This window comes from Rhea pennata, chromosome 9 (genome assembly GCF_028389875.1).
Source record: "Rhea pennata isolate bPtePen1 chromosome 9, bPtePen1.pri, whole genome shotgun sequence".
Lineage (NCBI taxonomy): Eukaryota > Metazoa > Chordata > Aves > Rheiformes > Rheidae > Rhea > Rhea pennata.
This window is the reverse complement of record NC_084671.1, coordinates 17,190,921-17,218,325: the sequence shown is the minus strand read 5'-3', so window position 1 is coordinate 17,218,325 and position 27,405 is coordinate 17,190,921. Positions and strand designations below refer to the sequence as shown.

The 27,405-nt window shown below is 38.3% G+C and overlaps 1 protein-coding gene across 1 annotated transcript in view; it reads right to left on the bottom strand.

Moving 5' to 3' along the window:
• The window catches only part of SLC9A9 (solute carrier family 9 member A9), a 205,712-nt gene extending 179,825 nt beyond the window's left edge, over nucleotides 1–25,887 (bottom strand). The window contains exons 1-4 of the mRNA XM_062582591.1: nucleotides 25,542–25,887; nucleotides 16,748–16,950; nucleotides 11,668–11,745; nucleotides 10,969–11,045 (exon numbers count right to left, since the gene is read on the bottom strand). Of these exons, the coding sequence (XP_062438575.1) occupies nucleotides 10,969–11,045; nucleotides 11,668–11,745; nucleotides 16,748–16,950; nucleotides 25,542–25,716 (533 nt within the window). The 5' untranslated portion in view covers nucleotides 25,717–25,887. The remainder of the gene's footprint in view (nucleotides 1–10,968; nucleotides 11,046–11,667; nucleotides 11,746–16,747; nucleotides 16,951–25,541) is intronic.
• Between the last annotated feature and the right edge of the window lie 1,518 nt (nucleotides 25,888–27,405).

Sequence of the window (27,405 nt, the reverse complement as noted above, 5' to 3'; positions counted from 1 at the left end):
GATTTGGGTGTTTTTCCTATTCTGCAACAAATCCAGTTTTTCAAATAAGTGCCTGATAAAAGTTTCTGCTGGCTTCCTGGAGAGCCTACTGAATGTCAAATACTAAATCAAACATACTTTTCGTTATAGATGAGGCTCTTGGCACTCCAGGTTCTGTTTGTCTCCAAGGTCCCACATCTTTAGTGTTCTATATAATACAATTCTTTGTATAGCCTTAGTCTGCTGAAGGGTTTCTCTAGAAGATACAAATAATTACAGTCTGCTTCTTACCACTTCTGTTTGAGAAGAAAAACTGAGTTTTCTGCATGATCACCTCAGCTGCAGTAAACAATGTCATGTTTATTGCAAAACAACTACAAATTCTAAGACTGAATTTGCACCAACTCATATACTTGAATGCATCAAAGTGCTCTTGGAAGAACTTTCAGCTCAGGGTGGCTGTTAGTGTGAGAGACACTATTTTATACCATTATCTTGTTTTTAACACTGCTTCTTATCCATCAGTTGACAACAGTCATGTAAGGGCTTTTTACTACTTTAAAACTCTAGGAACTGTTAAAACTCTGAGAGTTATATCTGAGACAAGGAGAAGGCCTCTTCCTTTTTTCACTCCCTCTGCAAAATTCCTACGCTTGGACATCACAGTGGATGTGTATTTTCCAGCTTCTCTAATGTTGTACCTTACTAACATCTTTGGGATTTGCTAAACATCTTTCAAGAGAAGTGATAACTAGGGATTACTGCTTACAACTGCAGCTGTCAGTTGCAGCATGCGATTCCACAGACTGCAACAGAATTATTTTTCAATTCAGATTAAATAAAGAATCAAAGCTACCACACTAGAGCACTGAGCTACACATTTATGACTAAGCATGCTAATTCTTTTCTTGCCAGGGCTCAGTATTAGGCTGCCTTCTTTGGAGACCCTGGGAGAGAGCTGGTTGGATTTTTAATCTAAATTATGCCTGTTGAGTTTGCACAAGTCGATGCAAAAAATGGTACAATACTGCTCCAAAATTGAAAGAAAACACCTATGTTCACTCTATGATGGAACATGAAAACAGCCAAAAAACCGGAAAGAGTATCTGACATGTGTACTGTAGACTTACATAAGTTACGCTGCATTCAAATGAATGCTTACTGGTTTTGTCTTTGTTATTTCCAATCATACTTACAGGGTGAATATCTGGTTTTAAAAGACTAACAGAAATTATTAAAGCCAGACATCTGAAGTATGTTCAGGGGGTTATTCTGCCACGGGGGATGGTTACTGATCTATATGTAACTTTTTCTCCTCAGTTAATACCTACACCAGCAAGATACTTTAAGACATCCCTCTTTCCTTCCCTCCTAACTCCCCCCAAAAATGTTAATACCAAAATGTTAGTCTGTTAGTATCAAAACCAGTTTTTGTTCTCAACCATGAGGAGATTAACACTCGCTATTTGCAGGTGGAGTGTGGAGGAAAGATGGACCTGTTTTCTTTGCATCATTTGGTGAGAACATTTGTATAAAAGAAAAAAAAAAACTTTTAATTAGGAAAAAGTACCATTCTTGTAGAGGAACTATTTCTGAACTAATATGGAAATGATCCTCTGGGAAAGCAAGAGCTAGATGGTGTAACACTTAATAATTCTTGTAAAGCTATTTGCTTGGTTCACAAAGTAGAGAACTCTGACTATTTTCCTGTTACCCTTAACCTGGCCCCATTTTTCATTTTGGAAACAGTTTCCAAAATCCAGAAGAATCACACAGCCCTTATTGTGCATTAGGTTCAAGCCAAACAACATTTGGTTTTGCTCTGCTGAAGCACATAGCATAAGCATTTAGCTTCCAAGTTGTAAAGTCTATCCATAGCCCAGGGATGACAAAGAATAGTTGGAGTATAGACTCGATACTGTTTCAGATCAGCAGACACCATTTGTATATTCCATTAAGCTTCAGTCAGCAAGTGGTACTGAACACACCCATCATCTAACTAAGCAGCCATCTGGTATTTCCAAACCACCAAAGCATCTGTGAAAAAATGCAACTAGGAAAAAGAAAATCAATCCCCAAAGCCATGCAGCGCTCAGTAAGTGTAACTACTGAGCACTGAACTACTCAGGCGGGTGCTGCTGAGCGCGTGAAGAACTGGAACGTGTGTCTACCGAACATACAGCAATATCTTCACCAGTCCTGTCTCATGCTCCTGTGACGCCAGAGCTAGCTAGCACTCAGGTGTACGTCACAGTTTCTTTTCTTTTTGAAAGACCATTTTCTACTAAATAATAATTTTAAATCTGTTCAGATGGTGCAAGGATTTTGCCTCTTAATACGGATTAAGGTTAAAAAGATTAAGCAGGTTACTGGAAGCAGGTTGGACAGGGATGAGGGAACAAAATCTTTGACCAGAAAGCTACGGCAGGATGCACCGTATCTGTGTAAACCATGTAGGAACGGTTGAGCATTTCTTGCAGCTATCACTTCTCTATAAATTCAGCCCACCCCTTACAAGCTACAAAGATACGTTGTTGAAAAGGTGCAATTAAGAGTGAGGAAAAAACATTTTCAAGTAACAATGGGATTTTGATAGAGTGAACACCTAAATGGAAAATGTCTAGTTTCTTAGAAAGCTTATGATGGAAAAACAATTTTATGCCTTTTTTTTTTTTTGCAAAAATATTTGGAGTAGTATTTGATATTTCTTGATACCTCTTTGTCTCTCATATATATGTATATATGCAAACATGCATATGTATATATGCATACACATTTTATACACACACTTTTTTTATACAAATACAGTCAAAGTTTTGGTTTTCAGCTCAAAATGATTAAGATTCTGTTTTTTGAAAGAAAGAATAAGAAACATATTTCTGTGTTCTCTAAATGTTAGGTAAGTATCTCAGCATGAAGTGACTCCCCACAGCTATATTTTGCTCCACTGAACACATACAAAGTACAGTTTTTCTTCTTTTGCTTAGGCTTTTAGAAGGTATTAGAGTAACTTACTAATATCAAAACTTTAAATCTGCTACAGTAATGGGTCGGCAGGTAAGACTGTCAAGCCATCCGGTCTTCCAAAGAATATTCTCCTCAGTCTTTCCAAGGTCATGTTTCTGTTGTGACCTCTGCTTTCAGTGATCATTCGTGACACTCATTTGAGCATTCACTTGCAGAATGCTAAGGTAAAGGGTTTTTGACTGCCTGTGAGAATTAAGTATGAAGACTTAGTCCTTAAACCTTAATTTAAATGTCAGGAGAGACTTAGTTGTCCAGAGTATTAGTCTCTAAAGTTAAACACAGATGCACAAAAGAAATATTTTGATTCTAAGTGTTTTTTGATTAAATTCCACTTTGAAACTCTGGTTACTATAAAACAATCTGATACGCTTATCCTAAAACAAACATCCTTCCACTTGCAGAGCAGTACTGGAAGTGATCAGGGCAAACTAACCAATTTGGCTCTAGTTTGAATACGAAGAGGTTTTACCTCTCTAGACAGTGAAGAATATGCGAGGCTGATTAGCTAACAAACCCTTACGTCTTTCCCCTTAAAAATACTGTTTCAGCATCAAAAATCTGTGAGTAAAAAGGGAAATAAAGGCACATGATTTTTTGTTTTTTTGCCTTTCTCCCTTTGTCAGAGACTTCAACAACTTAAGTTTTGTGCAAGATCCCCTTGCTGCCTGCCCCCCACCAGGTATTATATTGCAGAGTGCACACAGCAGCAAGGTGTGAGTGACTGCCAGGGAGCTTACCAAGAGAAAAGGGAGGACTCTCTGGATGAAATAAAATGGGTAGAAAGGGGAAGATAGCAATGGTAGGATAAGGGTGTAAAGGTCAGAGCATGGTGAGAGAAGACATTCAGAGTATTAGAAAGAGTAGAAAGAGGAAAGGATCTCAAGAGCCTGAAGCCAAATGGAAAAGAACAGAGGAAGAGAAAAAAGAATGAGAGCGCTACAGAACAGGCGGAAAACTACAGCAGGCAGGTGAAATCTTCCAAACCCAGGGTGCTCTGTCATCAGAGGGAGCATCACGAGTTTACCCTTCTAAGTGGAGATGGACACTTCAAATTTTAAACACCATTAACATGCACTGGAGAAATACCTTGACCTATTTTTGTATTAGAGTATGGAATACCCTTCCCTTTTCCATTAAGTTTAGAGGCAGAGGCATACGTTTGCCAGCTTTTCAGGGTATTTCCATTCTTCAAAGAACTTTGCATATTTGTTGAATAAAGACAATAAATTACTGTTCAAGGGTTTAATCTTTGGAGTAAATGGATTTAATACAAGAAAGTACCAAACTGCTAAGAGAAGATGCCATAAAACTGAAATGAACTTTAAATAAGTTAGCTATTAAAGACATATCGTACAAGGGGACTTTTTTAGTCCCATTGTCCACATTAGGCCATTATCCACATTTAGGCATATGCGTTTGATGGAAATAGCTACAACTGTGTCCCTTCCTGCTTTTTACTTTTTTCTTTTGCTTTTTCTCGGCACGTGGTTTCTCCACCATTACTCCTGCACAAAGACGTCTTCTGTTCATCCTGAATATTTTTAAAAATGCAGAATTTCATGTGACTGCTTTTTTGCCTCACAATTATGCTGTGAATTTTACAAAAATTTATTTTCTTTTTTGATAATTTATTGTCAAAAGCAGGAGTGGAGTTCATGGAAAAGAGTAAACATCCATGTTTAAATAGTGTCCATTGTAGCTTTTATGCTCTTCTGCTACCAGACTAAAGCCAGGTATAAATCTTCAGCCTAACAGCACACTCCTTGAAATAAATTTAATACGAAGGTGAAATCAAGAAGGTAGCAGATATTTTTTGGTGTAAACTGCTATGCTGTTACAAACTTCATTATGAACAGGCAACAGTGATGATCTTGAAAGGTCTCAGGTTCCTAACACTTATTTACTAGCTGTTTGTACTTCATCACTCCCCTGTCTTGAAACTACAGTTACTCTAATCTTTCAGACCCAAAGCTTATCTTTTTAACTCAGCTTTATTCAAACAAAATTCTCACTGCTGCCATGAAGACAGATCAAGCTTGGCCTAAGTCATCTGCAAATACTTTTGCTATTTGAGTTGCACATTCACGGAGTTTTAAATTCCAGGAAAATCAGGCCTTGCCAAGCGTACTAGACAGTCCAGAAAAATATAAGTGAATGAAAACATGCTGCATTTTGAATATATAAAATGTGTTATTGGCATTGCAATTTCAGAGAGTCGAAGTGAAACCAAGTAAAAAATCCCATATAGAGGCAATGTTATAAAAATAATCAGTGCTTCTGTGCATAGACAGCTTGGTTCTGTCTGGGGATGGGGATGCTGATCTAAGAAGTGAATATCGTTTCAAGAGAGAAAAAATACAAATCTCTGCTCCTCCTGCCACTCTGTCCCCCATATGTTGCTCTGATAGGTTGTTATCAGTGTCAAGGTTTTTCTAATTACTTGAGTACTCTTCCAGTATTGAAACTGAAAATACCTACCAGAGGTGTCAATTTTGGAAGATACAGCCCATCAGATCAGCAGAGTTTATTAAAAATAAAACCTAAGAGAGGAGAACACCGTTTCTTAAAGCAGCTAAATTTAAATTTACAGTTTAATTGTACCTACTTATTAAAAGAAAAAAAAAAGAGAGAGAAAGAGTAGGTTCACATCACTTTCCAGCAGCCAAACTCAGGCTCACTGAGCAGCATCAGCTCAGCTTCAGCTAACAGACACCAATATGCAACTAATACTCCAGATACATTTTACATGGATGGAAATGCCCCATGCAAGAGTATGCACAGCACCATGACTACGTAGCTATCTGCAAAAAAACACGAGGAGTCCTGAGGACCTCAGGTTGAACACGAATCAGAAGTGTGTCCTTGCAGTGGAGAAGGCTAACTGCCGGCGAGGTTGTGTTCACCAAAGTGTACTGAGTAAGTCAAGAGAAGTGATTAGTCTCTGCACTTGTGAGGGTGCAGCTGGAATAATGTGCCCAATTTTGGACCTCCCACTGCAAGAAAGATACTGACCAGAGATAGTCCAGCAGAGAACCACGAAGGTAGCTTGGGAGCTGGTAGATATGGCATCAGAGGAGAGACAGCTGAGTTTGTTCAGTGTGGAGAAGAGAAGAGAAGGCTAAGGGGGAGCTAACTGCTGTCTTCAACTAAAGAGTTATAGAGAAGATGAAGCCAGATTTCTGAGAGGTGCACAGTGAAAGGATGGGAGGCAATGGTTATAAGTTGAAGCAAGGGAAATTCCAACTGGATATAATAAAAAAATATTCATAAAGCAAGTAGTTAAGTACTGGAACAGGTTGGCAAGAAAGGCAGTGGAATCCTCATTCTTGGAGCTATTTAAAAACTCAAGTGGACAAGGTCCTGAGCGACCAGATTTAAATTTGAAGTCAGCCATGCTCTTGTTAGGAGGTTGGACTCTTGTCAAGACCCCCAGAAGTTGCTTCCAAGCTAAATTTTTTCTCCGTGTCTGTGCAACTCAAGTAGCCTGCTACAGCAAAGGACTATTCTCCTCCCTCTGAGAAGGCCTCAGAGAGGCTGAACCTGTATGATTTTTTCTTAGGAGTAACAGAGCTGTTTCACCAATCATCCTGCGCTATTATTCAGGTGACTGGAAGCTGAGATTGTTAATGTGGAAAAGTTTTGTTGAGGAACTGGATCTTTTATCCTGCAGAGCCAGAGCCGGCAGACTCTGTTCACCGTGGGGGACGCGAGTTCAGCAGCAATTCTGCAGAGTCTGCATGAGTTGGAAGGGGGGGGATTTCTTCTCTCCCTTCTGAGATCTCTTTGCATACAGCCTTGCTAGGCAGACTTGATGTGAAGGGCAGCATTTGGCCCATCTAGGAGAGTTTTGGGGTTCTAAAATGGATGTGTGAAGTAGCTAGGAATATTACTAATAACATGGCCAGGCATTTACTTGAAAGTAATAATGTCTGAGCACTGCCTACACTAAAAAAAAAAAAAAAAAAAAAGTGCCCCTTACCTCTCCTTCCCCTGCCATCGATGGGAATATTTGATTCAAATATTCAAATTCTTCATAGTTCCTTTTTCCTGATATCCTTGCTACAAAAGCAAAGATTTACAATGAGGAAACAGGCACCATTGTCTTCCTTGTCCCAGGGCAGCTTCTTAGGGCTCTGAGCATTTGCACAATCGAAATGATGTATGGGTTCTTTCTTTATGGTATTCCCCAGCTGTTCCTGGTTTACAAAGAGAAGTCTGGTCCTGTTACTGTGCGGACACTGTCACTAGAGCAAGCCCCACAAAAGGAGTTCACAGTGGGGTGCTTTGGCATTCACTGAAACGGGAAGAGCTTAGACCCGGTGGAAGGCTGCAGATACGCAGACACTGAGCTTATATGTATTCATGTATTGTACACATGTATGTGTGTGTGTGTGTGTGTGGTGCATACAGAATAAAAAGTAAACAGTACACACATTTCAATCAACCTATGCAAAAATATTTGTCTACTGCAACGCAGTCTAGAAGTACTTCATTTTTTCCCCCTTTCTGTTGTAACAACAGTTATAATTCTTCATCCCTTCTATCTTAGGATATTTCTTTTATGACTTTTTTTCCTTCGCTTCTGTAAAGTTTTTATATTATCTTCTTTTCTTCTTCATGTACACATTTCATTCTTGTCCTGATGCGTGCATTATGCAAACATGCTTCTTAGTCAGTAGGCCTTATTCTGCAAATGTTATCTGCCTCTGTGCAATGATTTCAGTGGGAGTTGTGGGTTTGTATGAACACAGTACAAAGACTAGTGCTACTCAGTGTTTATTCCTGTTTCTTAGGATTTTGTTTGGATTTTATCCCTGACTGTGGGCTTGAACTTAGAATTGCTGAAGCTAACAAGATCTTGCTATAGTAGAGTCTATCTTCATTTATTCTGTTTTAGATAAAATAAAACAGATACAGAAAACACATTATTAGAAAATTTAGGTTAAACTATTTTTTTTTTACGAGCTTATCAAAGGTGTTCTGGTGTTTTCCTAATACCAAGGGCAATATCTCATGTGAGAGCTCCGAGAGCAAATGTATATTTAAAGGTCTCACTGGGCTGGACAGTCCTGATGCTCTTCTGTAGTTTCACAGAGCTTTTAACTTAAAAGAGAGAAATGCCCAGTGGTTAAATGAGAAGAAGCACAGGAGTAGTCCTAATGAGATTCAGAACCCATATAATCTCAGTGATACGTCAGCATTCAGCTCAAAGTATTATCAGGATGCAGAATTTTACTGAGTTTATTATTCTAACCTTAGTGGAATTATATGGCTGTGAACAGAAGCAACTCCAAGAGCTGGTGTCCTACTGAGATGCGTGTATCTGCAGACACAGATGGGGAGAGATGTGAGCTGTGCAGTGTCCGAGCTGTGATCGTCACAGATATGTCATCCAGGCATTCATCCGCCAACAGGCAGTGCTGCAATGCTGCTTTTTGCATAGGTAAGCACCTTTGGGGCTTTCTCACAAGCCGTAGAGCCTCATGGGGAAATAAAGAGGGGCTTACATTCAGGTGCATCAAATAACCAGACAGTAAATTGTTCTGATTGCTTAACTATGTGGCTTTGTGGAATACTGCGTATTCCAGGATTTTGTAACTCTGTGGTTGTTTCCATTAGAAAAGAAGGGCCCTGTGGTTTCCAGAGCTTTCTGCCTCACATCCTTCTCCAAAGGAGAACAAGAGGAAAAGTCAGAGGATGAGGTGCCATTTTCTGATGGGAAGCCAAATTTCAGAAGGAAAACCTTGACTCTTCCACTTGGATATGGATATGGATAACAATCCATAAGGCCACCTATATCACTGGCAATATGACTATCTGCAACTTTATTATGCTACAGAGACACCTTCCTCTCCAACTGTCTTTAAAAGAAGAAAAGAAAATCTATTGGAGAAAGAGAGGGAGCTCCAAAACCCATTTTTTCTACTTTTCATCTCTGACAAGCTGGACACATGGCATACTGTATCCCTGAGTTACTGGTTAATGTCTGAAGGGGAAGGTATCCTTTCTCCTTAGCCCACAGATGTTTAGGAATTTTTCTCTTGTGAAGGGGAAGCAGTCACGTGCAGATGTTACATTCCTTTGTATTTCAGCACAGAAGGTGATCATACTTTGAATATTGCTTTTCATTGCGGAGTGCAAAATCTCCTGATATTTGAAGTGACCATAGCTTGCGGAATATTTAATAGCCACAGTGCCCCAGGTACATTACTCTTTCTAAGCTGCTTGATTATTTGGAATCTAAGATAGCAAGATAGATATGATGCTATCCCTGTAATAAAATCATTAAATTCTAGGTTATAGGTCCATCACTTGTTTTACTAATATCAAAATGACATTAAAGGAGAAAGTTCCATCTCACAATAGTGGTAAGAAAGAATGTGTTTGGATGCAGCGCGTACATCTTCACTTAAAGGTCCATCAGAAAGGGAGTCAGAAGACAGAAGTAAAAAAAAAATAGTTGCTTCTATAATTTGAAAGTGCTTTCAGTTTTAAATTAAAGCACTTTCATAAAAAATGAAGTGTTTCCATAAGTCTTTCCAGACACACAGAGAGATGTAAGTGGTACATTTCAGACCTGGCACAGCCCAGGACCTCAAGTAAATCCTAAAAGATTCAGTGTGTTTCCTAGTCTAAAAGCTGAACACCAGTCTTTTTCACTTTTATTCTGCACAGTCCCAGCAAGACCAAGGCTCTGTGCAGGCACAAATACAGTCTTTTGCAGAATTCAAATCTGGTCATTAATTTTCACCTGGAACATGAGGGCTGAAGTATCTGCATGGTATTCATTAATGCTCTGAAACACATACACTTTTCAGCTCCTAAAGGATTTTTAAATGATTTGTTTACTTTTGCTTGAGCTAACCAAACAGAAAAGCAGAAATTCCACATCAGGCTGGCATGTAAATATATAATCTATTTCTGACTTTTCCTTAATTAGACAACTTTTAAACAAAAGTAGAAACTTTTCATTTTTGAAATATGGAAATAAAACTGGATTTTTATTTCCTTTATTTTTCTCACTTTTTCTTTTTATGCAGATACTGTTTAGTCATACCCAGGCTAAATTCACACGCAGTTTGAGACTGAGGCTTTTAGCAAAACCTTCAATTGAAAAATTTCCCTTGGCCCTTAGAATCATAGAATTGGTAAGGTTGGAAGGGACCTCTGGAGATCGTCTAGTCCAACCCCCCTGCTCAGCAGGGTCACCTAGAGCATGTCAGACAGGTCTGCAGCCAGGCAGGCCTTGAAGATCTCCAGAGAAGGAGACTCCACAACCTCTCTGGGCAACCTGTTCCAGTGCTCCATCACTCTCACAGGAAGAAATTCCCCCTCACGGTCAGGCGGAACTTCCTGTGGTTCAGTTTCTGCCCATTGCCTCTTGTCCTGTCACATGGGACAACTGAAGAGTTTGTCCCCGTCCCCTTGACACCCTCCCTTCAGGTACTTATAGGCATTGATAAGATCCCCCCCAGTCTTCTCTTCCTTAGTAATGACTTAGCTCTTTTATACATATGCCACTAGGTATCTGTGTTACCTCCTTTCATGCCCCCACAAGATTTAAAATTCTTCCTTTCTTGTTAGACATCTCCTCTCCTGCAGAAGGAATTCTGGTTTCAAGCATAATTTCAAACAAGACAATGGTTCCCGTTCTTGGGACAGGCTGTTCAAGCTATAGGATCGTAGAAAGCCGTTCATACCTATACTGGGCACAAACCGGAAATGAAGGATGCAATTTCTTGAGTGCCTTAGAAAGGACTTACTATCTAAAAGTCTTGGCTTTTCCATCTCAGCATTCCCTGGTAAGGAATTACTTTATCTGCTTCACATGTTGTGAAGTATATTGACCATGCAGAGTCAACAATTCTTTTTGCAGTTTAGTTTGTAATCAGGAAAAATACAGAGCATTGATAATCACTTCCATAATGCTAATAATAATAATAACAGAAGGCAATCACTTACCCTATCACAATGCAAGAGATAGCAGTTCCCAAGAAAGCGTATGTTAAAATTGATCCTAGGTTACGAAAAAAATGTCTCTGCAGAGGAAAATTTGAAAAAAAAGCATTTTGTTAATAATAGGACAATAAAACCAAATTGAAGAACTGCACCTAGAAGTTCCATTCCATCTATTCTTGCTTTGTTCTAGCCAATAGCTCAGATGTAAAATGAAACAATATAGGCTGCAGAAGATGATACTTTTGAAAATATGATTTAAGATGATTCATGTTTTGCTGCTTGGAATGCCATTGAACTTCCCTCTTTTATATATGTAGCCAAATGCTCCAGTATCATAACACAAGTTCAGCTTGACAGTATCTGATGCAAGCATTACCGTAATCACATCCCTTGCATACACTAAGTCCACGATCGTATGAAACTCTGATAGGCTGCTGTCTACATGCTGTGTCACCAGGTTCAAAGTGGCCTCTTCTGACCACTGCAGTATGCCCATATGTTACAAACGGCACAATCAAAGCTTCACACAGGTGCAAAATGGGAGCAGAATAAGGTCCGTTGTCTGTCATATTCTCCTGCTCTTTTAAGATTATTGCCATGCAATATAATTATTAACTGACTTTTCTGTGTCACTGGCCTGCTGGATCTACAAAGTAGCAATCACATTCACCTACTTCTGTAACATAATAAAGAAGCACATACCTTTTTTAAACTATATCCAGCATGAAATATAATGGGTGGCAGCAAAATGTTGAAGAAGATGGAAGGATCAAATGTCATCTGTCAGAAAGAAAAAAAAGAAAATGTAAGGAGAAATCAGCATTTCATTTGATAGGATAGCTTTTAATTGTACCTTCTTGTCAGGATTTATCTCAGTGTCAGCTTTAATGAGTCACACATGAACATCTGGAGGTCAGAATATTATTCAGTTATGAACGTGTATTTCCCTACTGCTTATATATATACATATACATATATATATAATTCTACTTGAATGTTTAAAATATTAACTAGGAGGAAATTTGCCATGCGCTGGTCTAACCGGAACACCTACAAGTGATGCTACATCTGGCAGTAAGTACCTGCACTTCAGACCATGCAACTTGAGAGCCGTGGTTCAGACACAGGCTTCCTGTTCGTCTCAGGAAAGGCACAACCTTCTGCCTCAATTTCCTGCCCACAGAGTGGCAGTAACAGAAAATACCTGCACTACCAGAAGTCCAAAGTAATGTTTCTCTCAAACCATCTCTGTTATGTACCGATAGAGCCTGCTAATGTTCCTTAATGAGCTGCTGGTTATCAGCTAACAGTATATGCTTTCTTGCACTACTCCACGTGAGAAGTGTGCACATCTAGACCATCTTCATTCCTTCATGGTAAGTTAACCTAAAAGTAATCAGAAGTGCTACGTTTCACTTCAAATTTTAACAGTAAAGAAAATGCATGTTGTTAGGTAATACAACTTGGACGAGACATACAATCAGTTCTACGCAACTGCCAGCACAAGCTCCTGTTGTTCTAAAGTTTCTCAATCAATCCACTGACTGGATTCTTTTCCCTCATAACACATCTAGTAAAATATAGTCTGTCCAGTCCAGTCCATCAGTTTAGACTGACTACAACAAAACAAGTTCTAGGCTTTCCACAGTAACTGGCTGTTTCTACTTGCTAACAAAATGTAAGTTTGCAAGGCGCAAATTGTCCTTTCCTGCAAAAGCACTTCCTGATGACATTTGAAGTTCACAAATGGCATGAAGCCTTTTCTTCCAGATTTAAAGGTTTTGACACTTCTTTTAGAAGAGTTTATTCAATTTAAATGTTTTGTGATATGCTGAATTATTAGCAGCTCAACTGATTTACCAATAATATCCTTACTTAAGTGTGTGATGTGCTTAATTATTAGCAGATCAACTGATTTACTGATAATATCCTTACTAATGTGTGTTTTTTCTATCTGTGCTGACATTGCAAGTCATATCGTCATAGCAATGAAACTGAAATATTTTCTTCCAGGAAATAACTGAGCTGCTATTTGCTTTCAGAACTGAGGGGATGTTATTCAGACTTGGAATATTCTTGGAATAGTCTCAAGATGCAGCTGAAGATCTGACATTATAAATAGTTATATAAGTATATTCTTATAATGTCAGATCCTCAGCTGGTATAAAGTGCTGTGAATTTGTTTACTTCAGAGAAACTACACCAGTACTAGTCAGAGAGCTAGTGAATTATTCCTCTTTCAGTGAAGTATAAAATCTGCATAATTTCTATGAAAAGCTGCTAGGTGAAGGATTTGAGCTCAATGTAATAGAGGATGTGCATATAATAAACAGTCTTTTGGAAACAAATTACATTTTTAAGAATTTTGGCCTAGATTATGTTCAGCATAAATCTATTCTCAGAAGAGATAGTTAATATGTTCTTCGCGTTCTCCTGGTGCATTTGCACTTGCATACAGAGGGAATTGATCTGTATGAGTCAGTAGCAGGCTCTGGGACTGTCCTTCAGCAAGCAACTGATGATAGAGAACGATTTAGCTCCATCGTCAGAAAGCAGCTGACTCTCCTTTCCTGTGTGTTCCAGGCATGAGAAGGGGATAAATGGTTGGCATAAAAGCCAGGCAAACCAACTTTATGCTAGCATAACTTTCCCTTAAATGGATGAAGACTGGTCTAAGTACAGTAGAAAAAGATCAAAACACAGTAGAAAATGTAAACCATTTCGATCACCATATGTGATTCTGATTCCTGACTGCCATTGCAGGTATTGAGGTGTTGCAAAACTGCTAATGCATCCCGATTTCAAATAGTGTATTGATCAGCTAACACTGTATTTTATACACATCTCACAGATTTTTGCATTTTTGCAAACAGCAAAATAGTATACAAGTAAATAATGCTATAAAGCATGTGACATTAGGCAAGGCAAAAACTTCTTTTCTCAGCTCTTACCAGCACACTGGTCCGATCTGCCACCAGCTTCAGGCAGAGAGAGAAAGAGCAATGGTGATGTTCAGCCACTGCACTTCATTTCAGTAAAACAGAAGTTTAAAACCACAACATTGCTGGAGCAAAACCTTATTTTAATAAGCCTGTGTAACTTTAAAATTTTTAAAATTTTAAAAGAGATGGGATATAATTAGCACAATGGCTTGCAGCTCCTTTGTTTGGATAAAGTAACATTTTATGGCTACAGTATACTGGATGAATTATTTAGCTTCAAAAGAATAAGATCTGCCTACAAAATTACTGCTGTCTTCTTACTAATGGATAGCTTGATTTAATAAACAGGAAGTGAGAGCTCAGCTTTTTTTCTTTTCATTCTGCTTACTTTGAATTATTAAGTTGATAAGAACTAGCTGGCAAATAATGTATTAGCAACTTTTGCTATGCTGACAAATTTATGGAAAATAAGAGAGAAAATGAATTTTGTTTCCCTTATAAACTAACAGTCTCAAATTTTAATTTTGGGAGTAATTCCACAAATAACGTATTTTTTTCTACAGGCATCAGAAATCCTGACTGCATGTCTTCTTATTATAAACTGTACTATAAAGGATGGATATTTGTAAGTCATGGCACAGACTATTCTTTCTGATAGATGCACTTAGTAAACTTTTATCCTGAAGTCAAAAGGGAATTGGAGTTGTACAAAACCTTAGAGCTTGGTGCAATCCTGTTTTTTATTTTTTTATATCCCTGTTTTTGCAATAGTCAGGAAGACTGCCAGGCATCGATTTTGTCTCTTAAATGCTGTTGAATTCCCCTCTCTCCCCTTGCTCCCCCCCCCCCTTTTTTTTAAGAGGACATTTGCCAGATCATTTTAAGGGAAAAAGGCATGAAAATAATAGTAGGCTGAGCCCTCTCTTTTAATCTGGAGACATCCACAGTACTAACTACCCAGCTGAGACTTTTAAGGACCTTTCAGCAAAGACTATGAAGAGAAGATCAGGCAATGCCCTTTAAGGGCAACAGCAATTTGTGCGCTCCTCCTTTCTTACAATACAAGGCAGCTTCAGTATTCCTGATTCAGTGAAGACGTTCAAATGTAGTAGATTAGTACGTATAGCTTGGAAAGCAAACATGTGCTTTGACTGAGACAAATCTCTCGCAACCAGCTTGCAGGAAAAAGGATGAGGACTCAGCAAAACCTGACTAGTGTGCCACAGTCCTTTCCTGTCTCCACCCCGGCAGCTCCCATAGCCCTTGACCAGATGATAGCTCCTTCCGAGAGTCACGGGGGCCTAAGGCAGGAACAGGAGCAGCAGCAGCAGCAGCAGCAGCAGCAGCAGCAGCAGCAGCAGCAGCAGGCGCACAAGGGTCCTGCAGCAGCAAGCGATAGGATCAGATGGTGAAATTCTACTTCTGCTGACGTTTGTGTACCGGAGTTCCCCAGGGTACTTTTCTAAGCCTAACGGAAGGCGGTTTTAATGATAACCACTATCATCCATTGGATCACGTATTACTATGCTAGATAAACATTAAGAATACTTGGAAAAAAGCAAAGTAATATATTTTAGTATTGTAAAAATAGAGTAATTTCTGAGGGGCTTAGAACTTTCATGTGACTACTTGATGCCTTTGAGCATAAAATCTGTTTTTAAAAAGTCCCTCTGCACCCACAAGTTTTTAAGTTGTCATTTTTTTAAGCAAGTGAACGTTACAGGAAGTAGAGGTTGCAAGGGTTAGGAAAGAAAATGTAGGTATATGAACTTAACAATTTCTCTTTGTAATGTAACAATATATCTTTTCAAGTGGAACTGTTTAATAGTGGCAAGATTTATCTGTAAATATTTTCCAGTGATTGATGAGGGAAATGTGTTGAGTCCACTGTGGCTTAGCGTGACTTGACCGCCCTGCCCCCAGACCAGCAGCAGCTCTAGCTTTTCTGGCTGGTAGGGATCTCACCCGAAACTCTGGTCGTAGACTTGTGTGGGGGTGTGAGAGCGCACATGTCCATGTCTATGCACATGCATGCATATAACACACAGGAGGTTTTAGGAGAAGAATATCTTATAAAACAAGAACAATGTAAGATATTAATTATTAAGATAATACTAACAAGATAAATATTTAATTGTTATACAGTAGAAAACACAAAAAAGGCCATGACCTTGTAAAGGACTCCAAACTTCCTCTCACACTTCCCCTTTTGCACCCTGCCAGAACTGCCATATGACTGTCTCTGCAGGCTTGGGGATAGCCAGTGAAATCCCCGCTACTGCACGGGTGCACGAACGCAGGAGAGCGCTGTAATACATTTAAGTGTTAGAAAAATCCATCCGTAGAAGTTTACTTGTTCGCCGGTTTGCATGATGTCAAATGTTTGGCCTCACGCCGTACCCACGCTGTACACAGAAGGTAACTCTCTCCCCTGTGTTACGTTGCCAGAACAAGCCACGTTTAAGACAGAGGACAGCGGAAGATTTCAGTGAGGTTTATAAAGTACTGGTGAGGTGGGCCCAAGAGAACAGGTGCCGCTGCTTCTGATGAAATCCGTGTTTTCTGGGGGGGAGGACTGTCATGTGAGAGAGTTCAGGCAATTATGCTTCACACATACAGCCAGCTGAACTCAGAACTCAGAACTGAATGAGAGTCAGGTTTCTACTGCATCTTGCTTCCTTTTCCTGTTCTCCCTCCTTACTTACCTTGCTCACCCTAAATTCAGAATAGCCCGTAACTCTCTGGGTCATATTTTAGCTTGAAACTTGTTTATCTCTCTCAAGTGTGTAAATGAAAGAAACATCTTACACAGTTTAGAACAGAAAGAAGATAGCTTTTACCTTTTGAAGCATTGCGTTGCCTTGGTGGCCATTGACATTGTGATGGCTGATCTCTCTTTTGTACTGATATTCATACACTTGGTTAGTTATATTAATGAGTAGAGTAGATGGCCCAAATTTCAGCTTTTCACATTCATAAACAGTTCCACTTTCAACATCTGATGGTTTTGTTGCATATCGTATAATCAACCCCATTACAAGGCCTGGAGAACAAAACACAACACACACACACACACACAAAAAAAAAAAAAAAAAAAAGCAAAGAGATTAAGAAATGTGTTACAATTATTGACTTAGAGAAAAATTAACTTGCCCTCTTTGCTCCACTATAGCTAGGACACCACTTTCTCAGTGCTTCCACCTTCACACAGGTACACTTCATGCAGTACTTGATGTATGACCGTAAAGTATTCTTCTGAAATGACTGTTCCGTTGTAATGTGGATACAAATACTGGTTTGACATGTGCTCAATTGTATTCCTGTTTTGTGATCCAGCTGCTGGAATCATTCTGGTGGGGTTATTGACTGAGCTACTGAACCACCACAAGTTCAACAGATACTTAGAGAAGGAGCATGACTACGTAACGGAAGTGCTACACTGAGCACACAGAGATCAGCTGAGCTCGTAGTGATTTTACTCACATCATTTGTGGGGACAAAACTCTGACACACTATCCACTGACGCATTATGGTTTCTGTAAAAGACTGTATTTATGAGGTTGCATGAAAATGAAAATAAAAGTGGGAAGAGGAAAGGAAGATTATGATTGGGATTAAGGTTCTGGTTTATTAAAAAATTAGAACTCTTATCCAAGATCATTTAGGCTCCCTTTAGGGTTAACAAAGGAGAATATACTTCTACCGGTTCTCTCTGGGAGGTGCAAGTTTCTCTTTGGGAGTTTGCAAGAATACTGCAGGAGAGGGGACAAAGATTTAGCCAGATAAAGTTACTGGAGATAATTTCCACCATCAGAGACTTGGATGAGGTTTCCACATTTAACTTTCATGCTTCTTGAATGTCCTATATGCCTCAGGTCGTGAAGTTCATGAACATGTTACATGTTAAAGTTACTGATTAGGAATATATTCATAAAATGGTAAGAATATTCAGATTAAATATGGACAGAAGCCATCTACACATCTAAATACATATATTTAATAATGAAGGTAAGAAATAAGTTACAGGGAATAGCTGATAGGAATCTGACAAACATGATGTTAAAGTTTAAATGTTATTCAGCAATCAGATGCCATTGTGATAAAAGTGGTTATAAATGCTTAGATAAATAGAATGTCTCTGTTATTGCTGTTTGTAAGAACATAAAATCTCTGAATTGCAGATTTCTGCTGTACATGTAAGGCAATCATAGTTAGCTGGATTGATGCCACAAGGAGTAACAGCTGTATTGTTGTCTCTCTTGTTTAGTATGGTTGATTTCTTTAAATGCTACAGGATTTAGATAAGCAGCAGAAAATCCCAAGGCCACTTTTTGAAGTTATATAGCATTGGTGCAATAAATCAAATAATCTAGCTGCAGTAAAAGACAATTCCTCAACACTTCTGGGGAAAGCACTTTTTAGGAAAAGGTAAGCAAGCACTGTAAATGTTACTGTAAAATATGACTCCTACAGTGGTCAGTCCCAGATGTCCAAAATCACGAATCAGAACTCTGGAAACCATTAATTAGTTAAAACAGTCAAGATTTTTGGTCTTTTTTTTTTTTTTCTCTAGAAGAACCACATTATTTCATTTCCAAACTAAATTGCAAATAAATTTTTTAAAAAATCACTTGGTGTTTGGACAAAATTCTTCCTTCTCATTGTCTGGAATGTAAAACTTTCATTTTTCCAACTTTTGGTCCAATCACACAATGTATGCTAGATAGACTTAATATGTTCAAGTAACAGAAACATTTTGTAGACATCCATCAATGCCTGCTCAAGGACTGTGACTGAAGAAGTGTAGTCAGGAACAGGGCAATTTGGCAACACACAATTTAACAAAAGCAGTATCAAGTCACTAGATGGTACAGGTTTAGAATAGCCAGGTGGCAAGAAGGGTTTGGTTAGAAGAACGTGCCGATCCATCCTGGTCACCCATCCCAATGTCTTTTCTTTCACTTTCATGTTCTTTTCTTCTGCAGTCTCTCTTTGTCTGCTTACCAAATTTCTCTATATGTCCCTCCTTGTATCTCCCACTGATGATTCTTCTGTTTTCACCCAACATCTTTTCCTGCCTTGCTGCATTTCCTGGACTCTATATTTACTTGTTCCTTTACAGTGTCTGTCATTAACTTGCCATGCACATTCTCCTGCCTTTTCCTTGACAGGCTTACCTAGCTCCTTATACTCATACTATGTCTTCCAAAAGTATGTAGCTATATATTTTTTTCTATTAGTCTTGTTTCTGTTATACTGGCAAGAAAGAGTATGACACTTAACAGTCCTCCTGCTGCTGCATACAAAAGACTGTAAGGAAATAGCAGCCATTTTAAACTGAGAGCTCAAAAATCATGAAGTGCTAAAAACATAAAATTGGTTTTAAAAATAGGAGTTTAAAGTCTACCATTTGCAGCTCTTTTTCTGATTTTTTTTTTTTTTTTTTTTTTTTTTTTTTTTTTTTTTTTTAGCTTTTGAAGTTTAACTGATTACTGACTGACTTACACACATGCTAGAAAGGCTATTTGGAACTGCTCAAAGGACATCAGTAGAGACTGGCAGACACACTTTGTCTTCACTGTCCCTCCTCTACTGCCAGGTAGGCAGGTGATGGTTTTCTACTCTGTTTTGAGATTCCTAGAAAGTTTGTTGTATCAGCTTGTGTAACATATGCTTTGAACCAGATTGTTAGATATTTTTAAAAATGAGAACTAATGTTCTCTATTACATTAATGCCTTTGCTATAAATTGTGTGGGCAAATTATTGCAAACAATAGTGTCAAGTTTACACCAAAATAGAGAAGGCCTGCTCTTAATCTGTATTCTGACAAAATGTTATCTTTAGCCATGATCTCAAACTAGAATTCACTCCTGCTTTTTGCTTTTTCTTCTCCCAGCTTTGGATCTTACTCTCAGATGGAGTCCAGACCAGGATAATGTACTAAGCCACCAAGATACTTAATGGCAGCGCAACAGAAATAACAATGACATTTTAAGAGTCTCCAGAGCGCACACACGTACGTACTCCATCCATATGTTGGAGTAATGACATTGGAGCAGATTCTAACATTCAGTGCTCTCAGGGCATTGATGGGGCTTTGTGCTCCTTGTGGCAAAGATCATAGAAATAATATGATAGATTTGAACAAAATCGGGATGGTATCCGTACTGATGGGTTGATTCGGAAAATTCTCAAGTGCTGTGCAGAAGGATCTATCAAAGACAATTGCTGTATCACTATACTATGTTGCAGGAATCCATATAGGTGATAGAATCCTATGGTTCCTTAAGTAATAAGAAATGTGCCAAACACTCTATATAAAAATCATGGGGTATAAAATATCTGGGAAGACACTATTTAATATCTGAGTTCATGTAACATTTATGGAATGCATTTTCTGCTTTAAATCATTATTTAATGATTTTGCAATAGAATTCAGGAGCCCAGATTATATTCTAACAGAAATAATTCCTTTCTAACCAGGTCTATATATAATGTACTTTTTCTCTTACTACTTCACCTTCCAAAGTGAAATCATGCTTTTGTAATCTATCTTCCAAAACATTATTTATAGTTCATTTAAAAAGAACACTTAGGAAAAATCATAGTCATTTGGAATGCATCTAATATGAAAAAGAGTAACAATTTCTAGTTTCCTCGCAATCAGTGTTTCCATGGCAGAATACTAAACATGAAACTATCCTCAAAATTTATATAGACTTAATATGTAAAAATACACCTTTAGTACAAATAACACCACCTCATTCTGTTTTGTCATAGGGGTGCACACAGAAAACCTGACTTTATCATGGAAGGCTAGGAATTTAGTAGTCAAAACTCTCTCAAGATCAGTCAGGAATGATACTGCATCAGCAGTTACTTAACATCAAAAGTAGGTAGCATACTAATGCACTGTTAGTGAGAAGAAAAACGTTTCAAATAGCGTCACATCAGTTAAGAATGAAGGTAGTTGTGAATGCAGAAGCTTATCATGGAAGGCTGAACTTGAGTGTACTCAGCACAGCATATCCTGTATTCTAGGAGTCCAAATCTTATAAATGTTTTCAGCTTCCTTTTATTTAATGCATTTTAATGTATTAATGTGTATTCAATACGAGGGTTTACTGAATTCATTTTTAAAGCACATTTATTTCAAAGCTGGACTGAAATAGAAAAAGGTGTAACTAATATTACAAGTTTTTTTAAAAAAACATGAATTGTCCTTTGCAGTGAGCTCTCCCTGAACAAAATCTTACTCTAACTAGAGCCCAGTCATGTTTCTATTGAAAGCAATGAAGTTTTTTCAGTCTCTTCAGTGGAAGCAGGATAAAATCTTTGATGATAGGTAAAAGTATTGGAAGGGTCTTCTTAAGGCACCTATACTAAACTGCTGAGCCAAACAGGACTGGGATTCTGTCTGGTCTGTTGTTAAATGCTTGGCTAAGGAAAGGCACTCGGGGATGCAGTTTTGTCCATAACTTTATTTTCCCAACTATTTTAGAATTTCTTCAAAAATTATTTAGCTTAAGAATGCTGTCACCTATCTACTTGAGAATGCTTCATCTATAACATGTCAATTTTCCTACACTTTACTCTGGGTCTTGACAAGTTTTCTTCATTATCAACATTGCAGTGAGGAAGACAAAAAATTAATCTATCATCATCTTTGTTATTCTACCCAGGACTTGAGATCTCACTCTCTGGGACTCGTTGCATCCACTGCTGCCTCTGAGAATTAGGGGTATGCAAAACATTCATAATCTGAATGAAACCATAACCAATCTGCACAAGAAGGCAGGAATGGATTTAGGAAGTGTAAGAATCATATTGTCTAATGACTGGACATCTCCACCAGAGCTGAATCAAGAACTCTGATTACATGCCACTCTTCCACACACATTTCATGGGATCCTCAGAAAAGGCTGAGTGCGAGCTGCCATGAGCTAGCATTCCCATCGCACAGCTGCCAAGGGTCAACCAACAACTGGAAAAAAAAAAAAAAAAAAAGAGCATGGTAGAGCTCCGATCCCATCCCTAAAGTCTACTGCTCAAAACTGCAGGAACCATCTCTAGCCACTCCAGCAGGGATCCAGTTCTCTCTTTTGAGAGCTGCAATGACCGTGTTCTGTGTCATTCATATTTTTTATGTCTTCTTTCCAGTCTCCCATGAACAGCTCCGTAGAAGCACAATTTGGAAGGCAGGTGTGCCTTTGACCAGCTTCACCTCCACCCTCATCAGTATTACATATTCCCTGGGGGTGAAATCTATTCCAGCTGAGAATCATCTTCCACCGAAGCTGCTAATTAACCTAGCAGATAAAAGGGCACAGATTTTCTTGCCAATAGTGGGTGCTTGTGCCTGTGCCTTCTTTTGGTAGGGATTAGTTCTGGCTGCCTACCAGCAGGCTGGCTCTAACCTCTTAATCACATGTAACTGGTAGCACCTGCATGTAGCCCTGATACCTAAATTCTGGGGAGGATTAGAAATTCCAGTGCTTCAGTCAGTATTTCACTGAGCTAGCTCTGTAGGCAGGTAAGTTCACATTCTTTATCCTTATTTGTGAGTAACTGATTTTTCAATTTGGTGCCAGAATGAACAAACGAAGCTCCCTTGATTATATAAAGAGTTTCAAACTGACTATCTTGAAATTCATATATACATATATCTTTGTATTTATATGTACTGTACAAATGTAAAGTCTGTGTAGAAATGTTCTGTTCTATTGTGAATTAATTCTGAGTCTAGCTAAATGTTTTTTTTTTCTTTACAACTACTGAAAGGTGTTTAATGGGACTATAGCTGTATTTAGTGTAGAAATTTTGGTTTCATATAAAAAACTAACGCATGTCAAATTTTAAGGTTTTGAAATAGACTGTTTACAAGTATGGGATCATTTTTTTTAGCTGAGACTCTTTAGTCTAAACTGCATTTTCTCATGAAACTTATGCAAAAATACTTCTGCTTTTCCTGTACTTTTAATAGAACTTTCTATCAGGATGTTCTGTGTCCAATATGAGGCTGTTCAGCACTTGGCACTAATTTGAAAACTTCTTCCTGTAGTTGAATTTCTATGCTTTTTTTCTGCTCTTCCTCATTTTTTGCTTTCTCATCTGACTGCATACAGCCTTGATAAAGGGCTACAGCCCTATCTCCCATAGCATGGGATGCAGCCTGCAAAGAGTTGGTCGTGTTCTTCTGTCATCTTAAGTGAACTCACCTGCTTCTTGTGTTGCCGTTTATGCAAAAATCTAGCAAATAGCTCAGTGGGCTGGAGTAAAGCTTACGGTATGGCTGAGACTTTCTGTTTGTGTGAAATGTATGAAAGAATTGACCTTATAATGAAGACAAACGAAAAATCACACAAAAAGAAGAAAATCAGTTGTAGCAGTTACGTGGGCTTAACTGCATTGTAAGTGAGGGCAGGAATCGGCTCAGTGCCGTGGCACTTGGGTCCTGTGCCTAAGAGATGCCTAAGCTGATTTTCTCCTGAAGTTTTTGCCTCTTGATCTGATGCTGCTATCAGAACCTCTGAAATTCCACTTTCTCTTTCATTATATAGTATTTCATGACACTAAAGACACCCAAACTCATATCCAAAACTTCTAAGGGTAAAGGTAGAATGGACTTCACAAGCTTTTAAGATCCTGTGAATAAGCATTTTTTTCTATTTCAAGGCTGCCATAAATAATACAGGACTAAATAGATTAGTTTGTTTACAACCATGAGGAATGTGTCCTTTGTTCATGAGAATGCGTTAATAATTCAGGAGTTCTGTTCTGCTGCAGGACTGATCTCTTAACTGATCAAAAGAATATCATGATCTGCTTATCCTTATGATGTGCTGGTTATGTTCTGGGCAGGAAGCAGGATGGTATCCAAAGATGGATAAACTCTAAAGAAACACTGATTTATTTGCATAAGGTTGTATTTCCCCCCCACTCCCAAATCTAATTTCTATTTTTGTAGGCTTTTGTCTAAATCTTCAAATAATGTTGAAGGTGTGTGTGGAAAAGTGTTCAAAAGTACTGAAGGAAACTATTAGAAGTTACCCATGCAAATAGAAAAAAATTGTCATATTTTACAAGTTAGTCATAATATTTTGCACAGTATTTAATTTTTTTCCTTTTGGCAGATATTAATAAAAATGCAACAATTAAATGTATTCTCAGTGATCCTATGCAGCTTGTACAGTCTAAAAACTGTTGAACACCTATCTAGGTGATGCATGACAGGGAAAAACACTGCATTTAACTAAGTATCACTAATATGTATTTCAGTATCAACTGATTCAATGAAAGTGTATTTTCTAGGTGTGAGAGATTACAAAATAAAGGGCATATCATCAAATAAATTATTTTTCACAACTTCAGAACAGGACAGATAAGAAGTAAGAGATCCCACTGACTTTCCCCACCCAGGAGATAAGCGCTGGGTGACTGGCTTAATGCAGGAGCTTGTTGTTTACTTGCTTAGGAAGTGAGCCAAGAAGATGAAATAGCCACTGTTCCTGAAACTTCGTATTTACCCTTTAATTTACCTAATTAGTTTGAAAGGCATACAAGGAGGACTGTGATCTTCCTATGCAATCTTCCTATGGAACTGAGGTCATCTTAAAGTGTTTGATATTGAGAGAGCTAACGAAGCTCGCCCCTAAACGTAGGGGTAAGTGGCCGTTTGTGCTGTGAGCTGGCAGTTGGACCTCTGTAGAAGTTGTGTGTGGTGTGACATGATAACCAAAAGTTCTTCAAAACATGTAACTTGAACAAAAGCTGCTGTGGTTGCTACAGCTCTGGTGTATGCGATGTGCATAGAATGAGGCAGAGTCAAAGTAGGCTGGAATTCAGATGCATAATGACAGAGCTGTTGATTTGTTTCTTTTCCTTCAGTCTTGACAGTGTTACTACTATGTGTTTTATGGCAACAGAAATGGAAATTGCATATTTTTCTCAAAGTGAAACAAGAGTAAGAAACAAGACAAATCATTATACACATAAGTGTATGTAATTAAACTGGCCAGTACTTCTTAGCAGTGGACGATGCAGAAGGCTCTATGTGAGAGCGAAGCACGATATTGCAAAACTGCATGAAGGAAGATTAGAACTAGATAGGCAAACTGAAATAACAGTACAATGACACCATTCAGAGAAGACTAGAGAGAGGCATTCTTCGTAGTCGCTTTTCAAAGGCACAGCAGGGAAAAAAACCAAAAATCTTGAGATGGTTGAAACTATTAGAAAACACAGGCAGATCCACTGGACTTCTCAGTCTAACACATTTGAACACTGTACAAAACAAGCATGCAAAATATGCACATTGCGTAATCTCTCAACGTGGGCATTTCATTCTTTTGAAAACAGTAAATTCCATTACTCCTCAGGTGTCATTTAGGGGCTGTCTGCCCATAGAGTAACATAATGTGCACATCCTGAGGATAATCTCAGGATATTTACTCCAGTCACAAGTCAACCTCTAGCTACCTCATGAGAGATGGTTAAGTTGCCTTATTGTTTTACCGATAAGGGCAGGATGACATTTCAGTACATTCTCTGAGCTTTGTCAGACTTGATCTAAAGTGCCCAATCATATATACGCTGCTAGTCCCATTTTAATTGGTGCTTGAATATATACTCACCGTAAACCATGGCTCCTCCAGTTTCATGCAGAAAGCGGAATCGACGGTTTTTAAATAACCAAATTGTTAATATCGTAAGAATGAGCAGAAAATTAAAGACCAGCAACTCCACAGCTCCCTGATGATAAAGCTGATCTTCATCTTTTACCGATACATATTTCCTTAACTTCTCCATTTCATTCCCTTTATGGAAAGTATGTGCAAAATAAAAGAAAAATTCAGAGGAAGGTACGCGTTATCACCTTTGGTACAAAAATGTCCAGACACTACAGAAATTCACAAACACATCTGCTTCATTTGCAGCCTCAGGGCAAAGTGCCCCAGCTCCGAATTCGGCTGGATTCTAGTTACAGCTTCCTGTTTCTCTCTTAAAGCCGCCCTGTCTCATTTCTAACGTTGCAGTTGCATCGCTGGACTGCGCTTCCTCCAGCTGTGCGTGCGTGGGTCTCTGCAAGGCTCGGGCTCTGCTGTTTCTCCAGTTTTGTTGGAATGATTTAGTCTGTGTTCGTAATGTTTGTTCCTGTAACTTACAGCACAATCTCAATCCTAAAAATCATGTTTGGTCTTGATATAGTCTGAGATGGCAAAACCTAACTGATGTTGAGAAAATGATATAAGCAATCTTTGCTGCATTTTTGGAAGTTAAAAAAAAAAAATCTTTCCGCTTTCCCAATTTTAAATCTAAGCAATAGAGAAGAAAGGTTATTACTACCCTAAGTAATGGATAAGGATTTCAAGATTTAGGCCCTGAACTTGCATTGGTCTTGCAGGAGGATAGAGAGATCTCTGTGAAAGCCAAGGTCTGGTTACCTAGAACTTGGAGCACTTACAATAACCTAATCAAACTGGACAAAATATAGTGGAAATTACTTTTAATTTCTGCTGTTTGAACACTTATTACTCAGTTTAACCAAGAAGACAGTACGAATTGTCTTACTCTTTATAGCTAATAGTCACAGAAGCTTTTCTGTCCTAGCCGATGGCTGCAATGCTTGTGCTGTCCTGGGTGAAGGAAATTCAGATAAACTCTCATCAGGAAAAACTTGCTCCTGCTGCTCAGGAGAAAAGGACAATCTTCTCCTAATTTGTCACAAATCTCATAAACTTTATTTCATAAAAATATTTTGGGCCAAACAGAGCTGTACGGTATCCGTTCCAAGTCAGTCACGTATTTCTTGCCGCTAATAAAATAAAAATAAATACCTAGATATTTTTACTCTCAGTATCTTCACAGCTGTAGCTCAGAATAGTACAAGATGCAGAAATAAAAAAAAAAAAAATGCTGCTGCTTCAGTCTGCAATGTTTTAAAAATATTTCTACTGAGCAAACAAGCAATTCTGTCCTCTATATAAGCTAATTTCATCATAGTTTTCAGGTTTTCAGTTCTTTCCCTTTGTATGAAGTAAAATACAGTCTCCTTACAGTTTTTAATTCATGCTTTTTCTTTGCTTACCAAACTTTTCTCAAGTCTCTAATATTTGTTATTACACTCCACCCTCTGCTGCTTTCACTTCCTTTTCTCATCTGGATTTCCATTGTTTTCCCTTTCCCTTTTAAGTTTTATTAGATGGCTTGCAAACTTAGTCAGCATCATTTGAGTCAAAACTGTATTTCTAAACTGATTATCTAAGAAGTCTCTTGAGATGAAAAGTAGGCAAAAGCCAGCTGATACTTCCCAACGTAACTAACCATGCAACTCGATATCGAGTAAGAATAAAACTTGGTGTTTTTTGATGTACCTCTTGTTATTCATCACTGTATTGTGAGCAAAAAATAATGGATAAGAGGATTAGGTGGAGCAATTTTATTAGATAACTGATGCAACTCTTTAAAATGTCAGTCATATGGTTTATAACCTCTTAT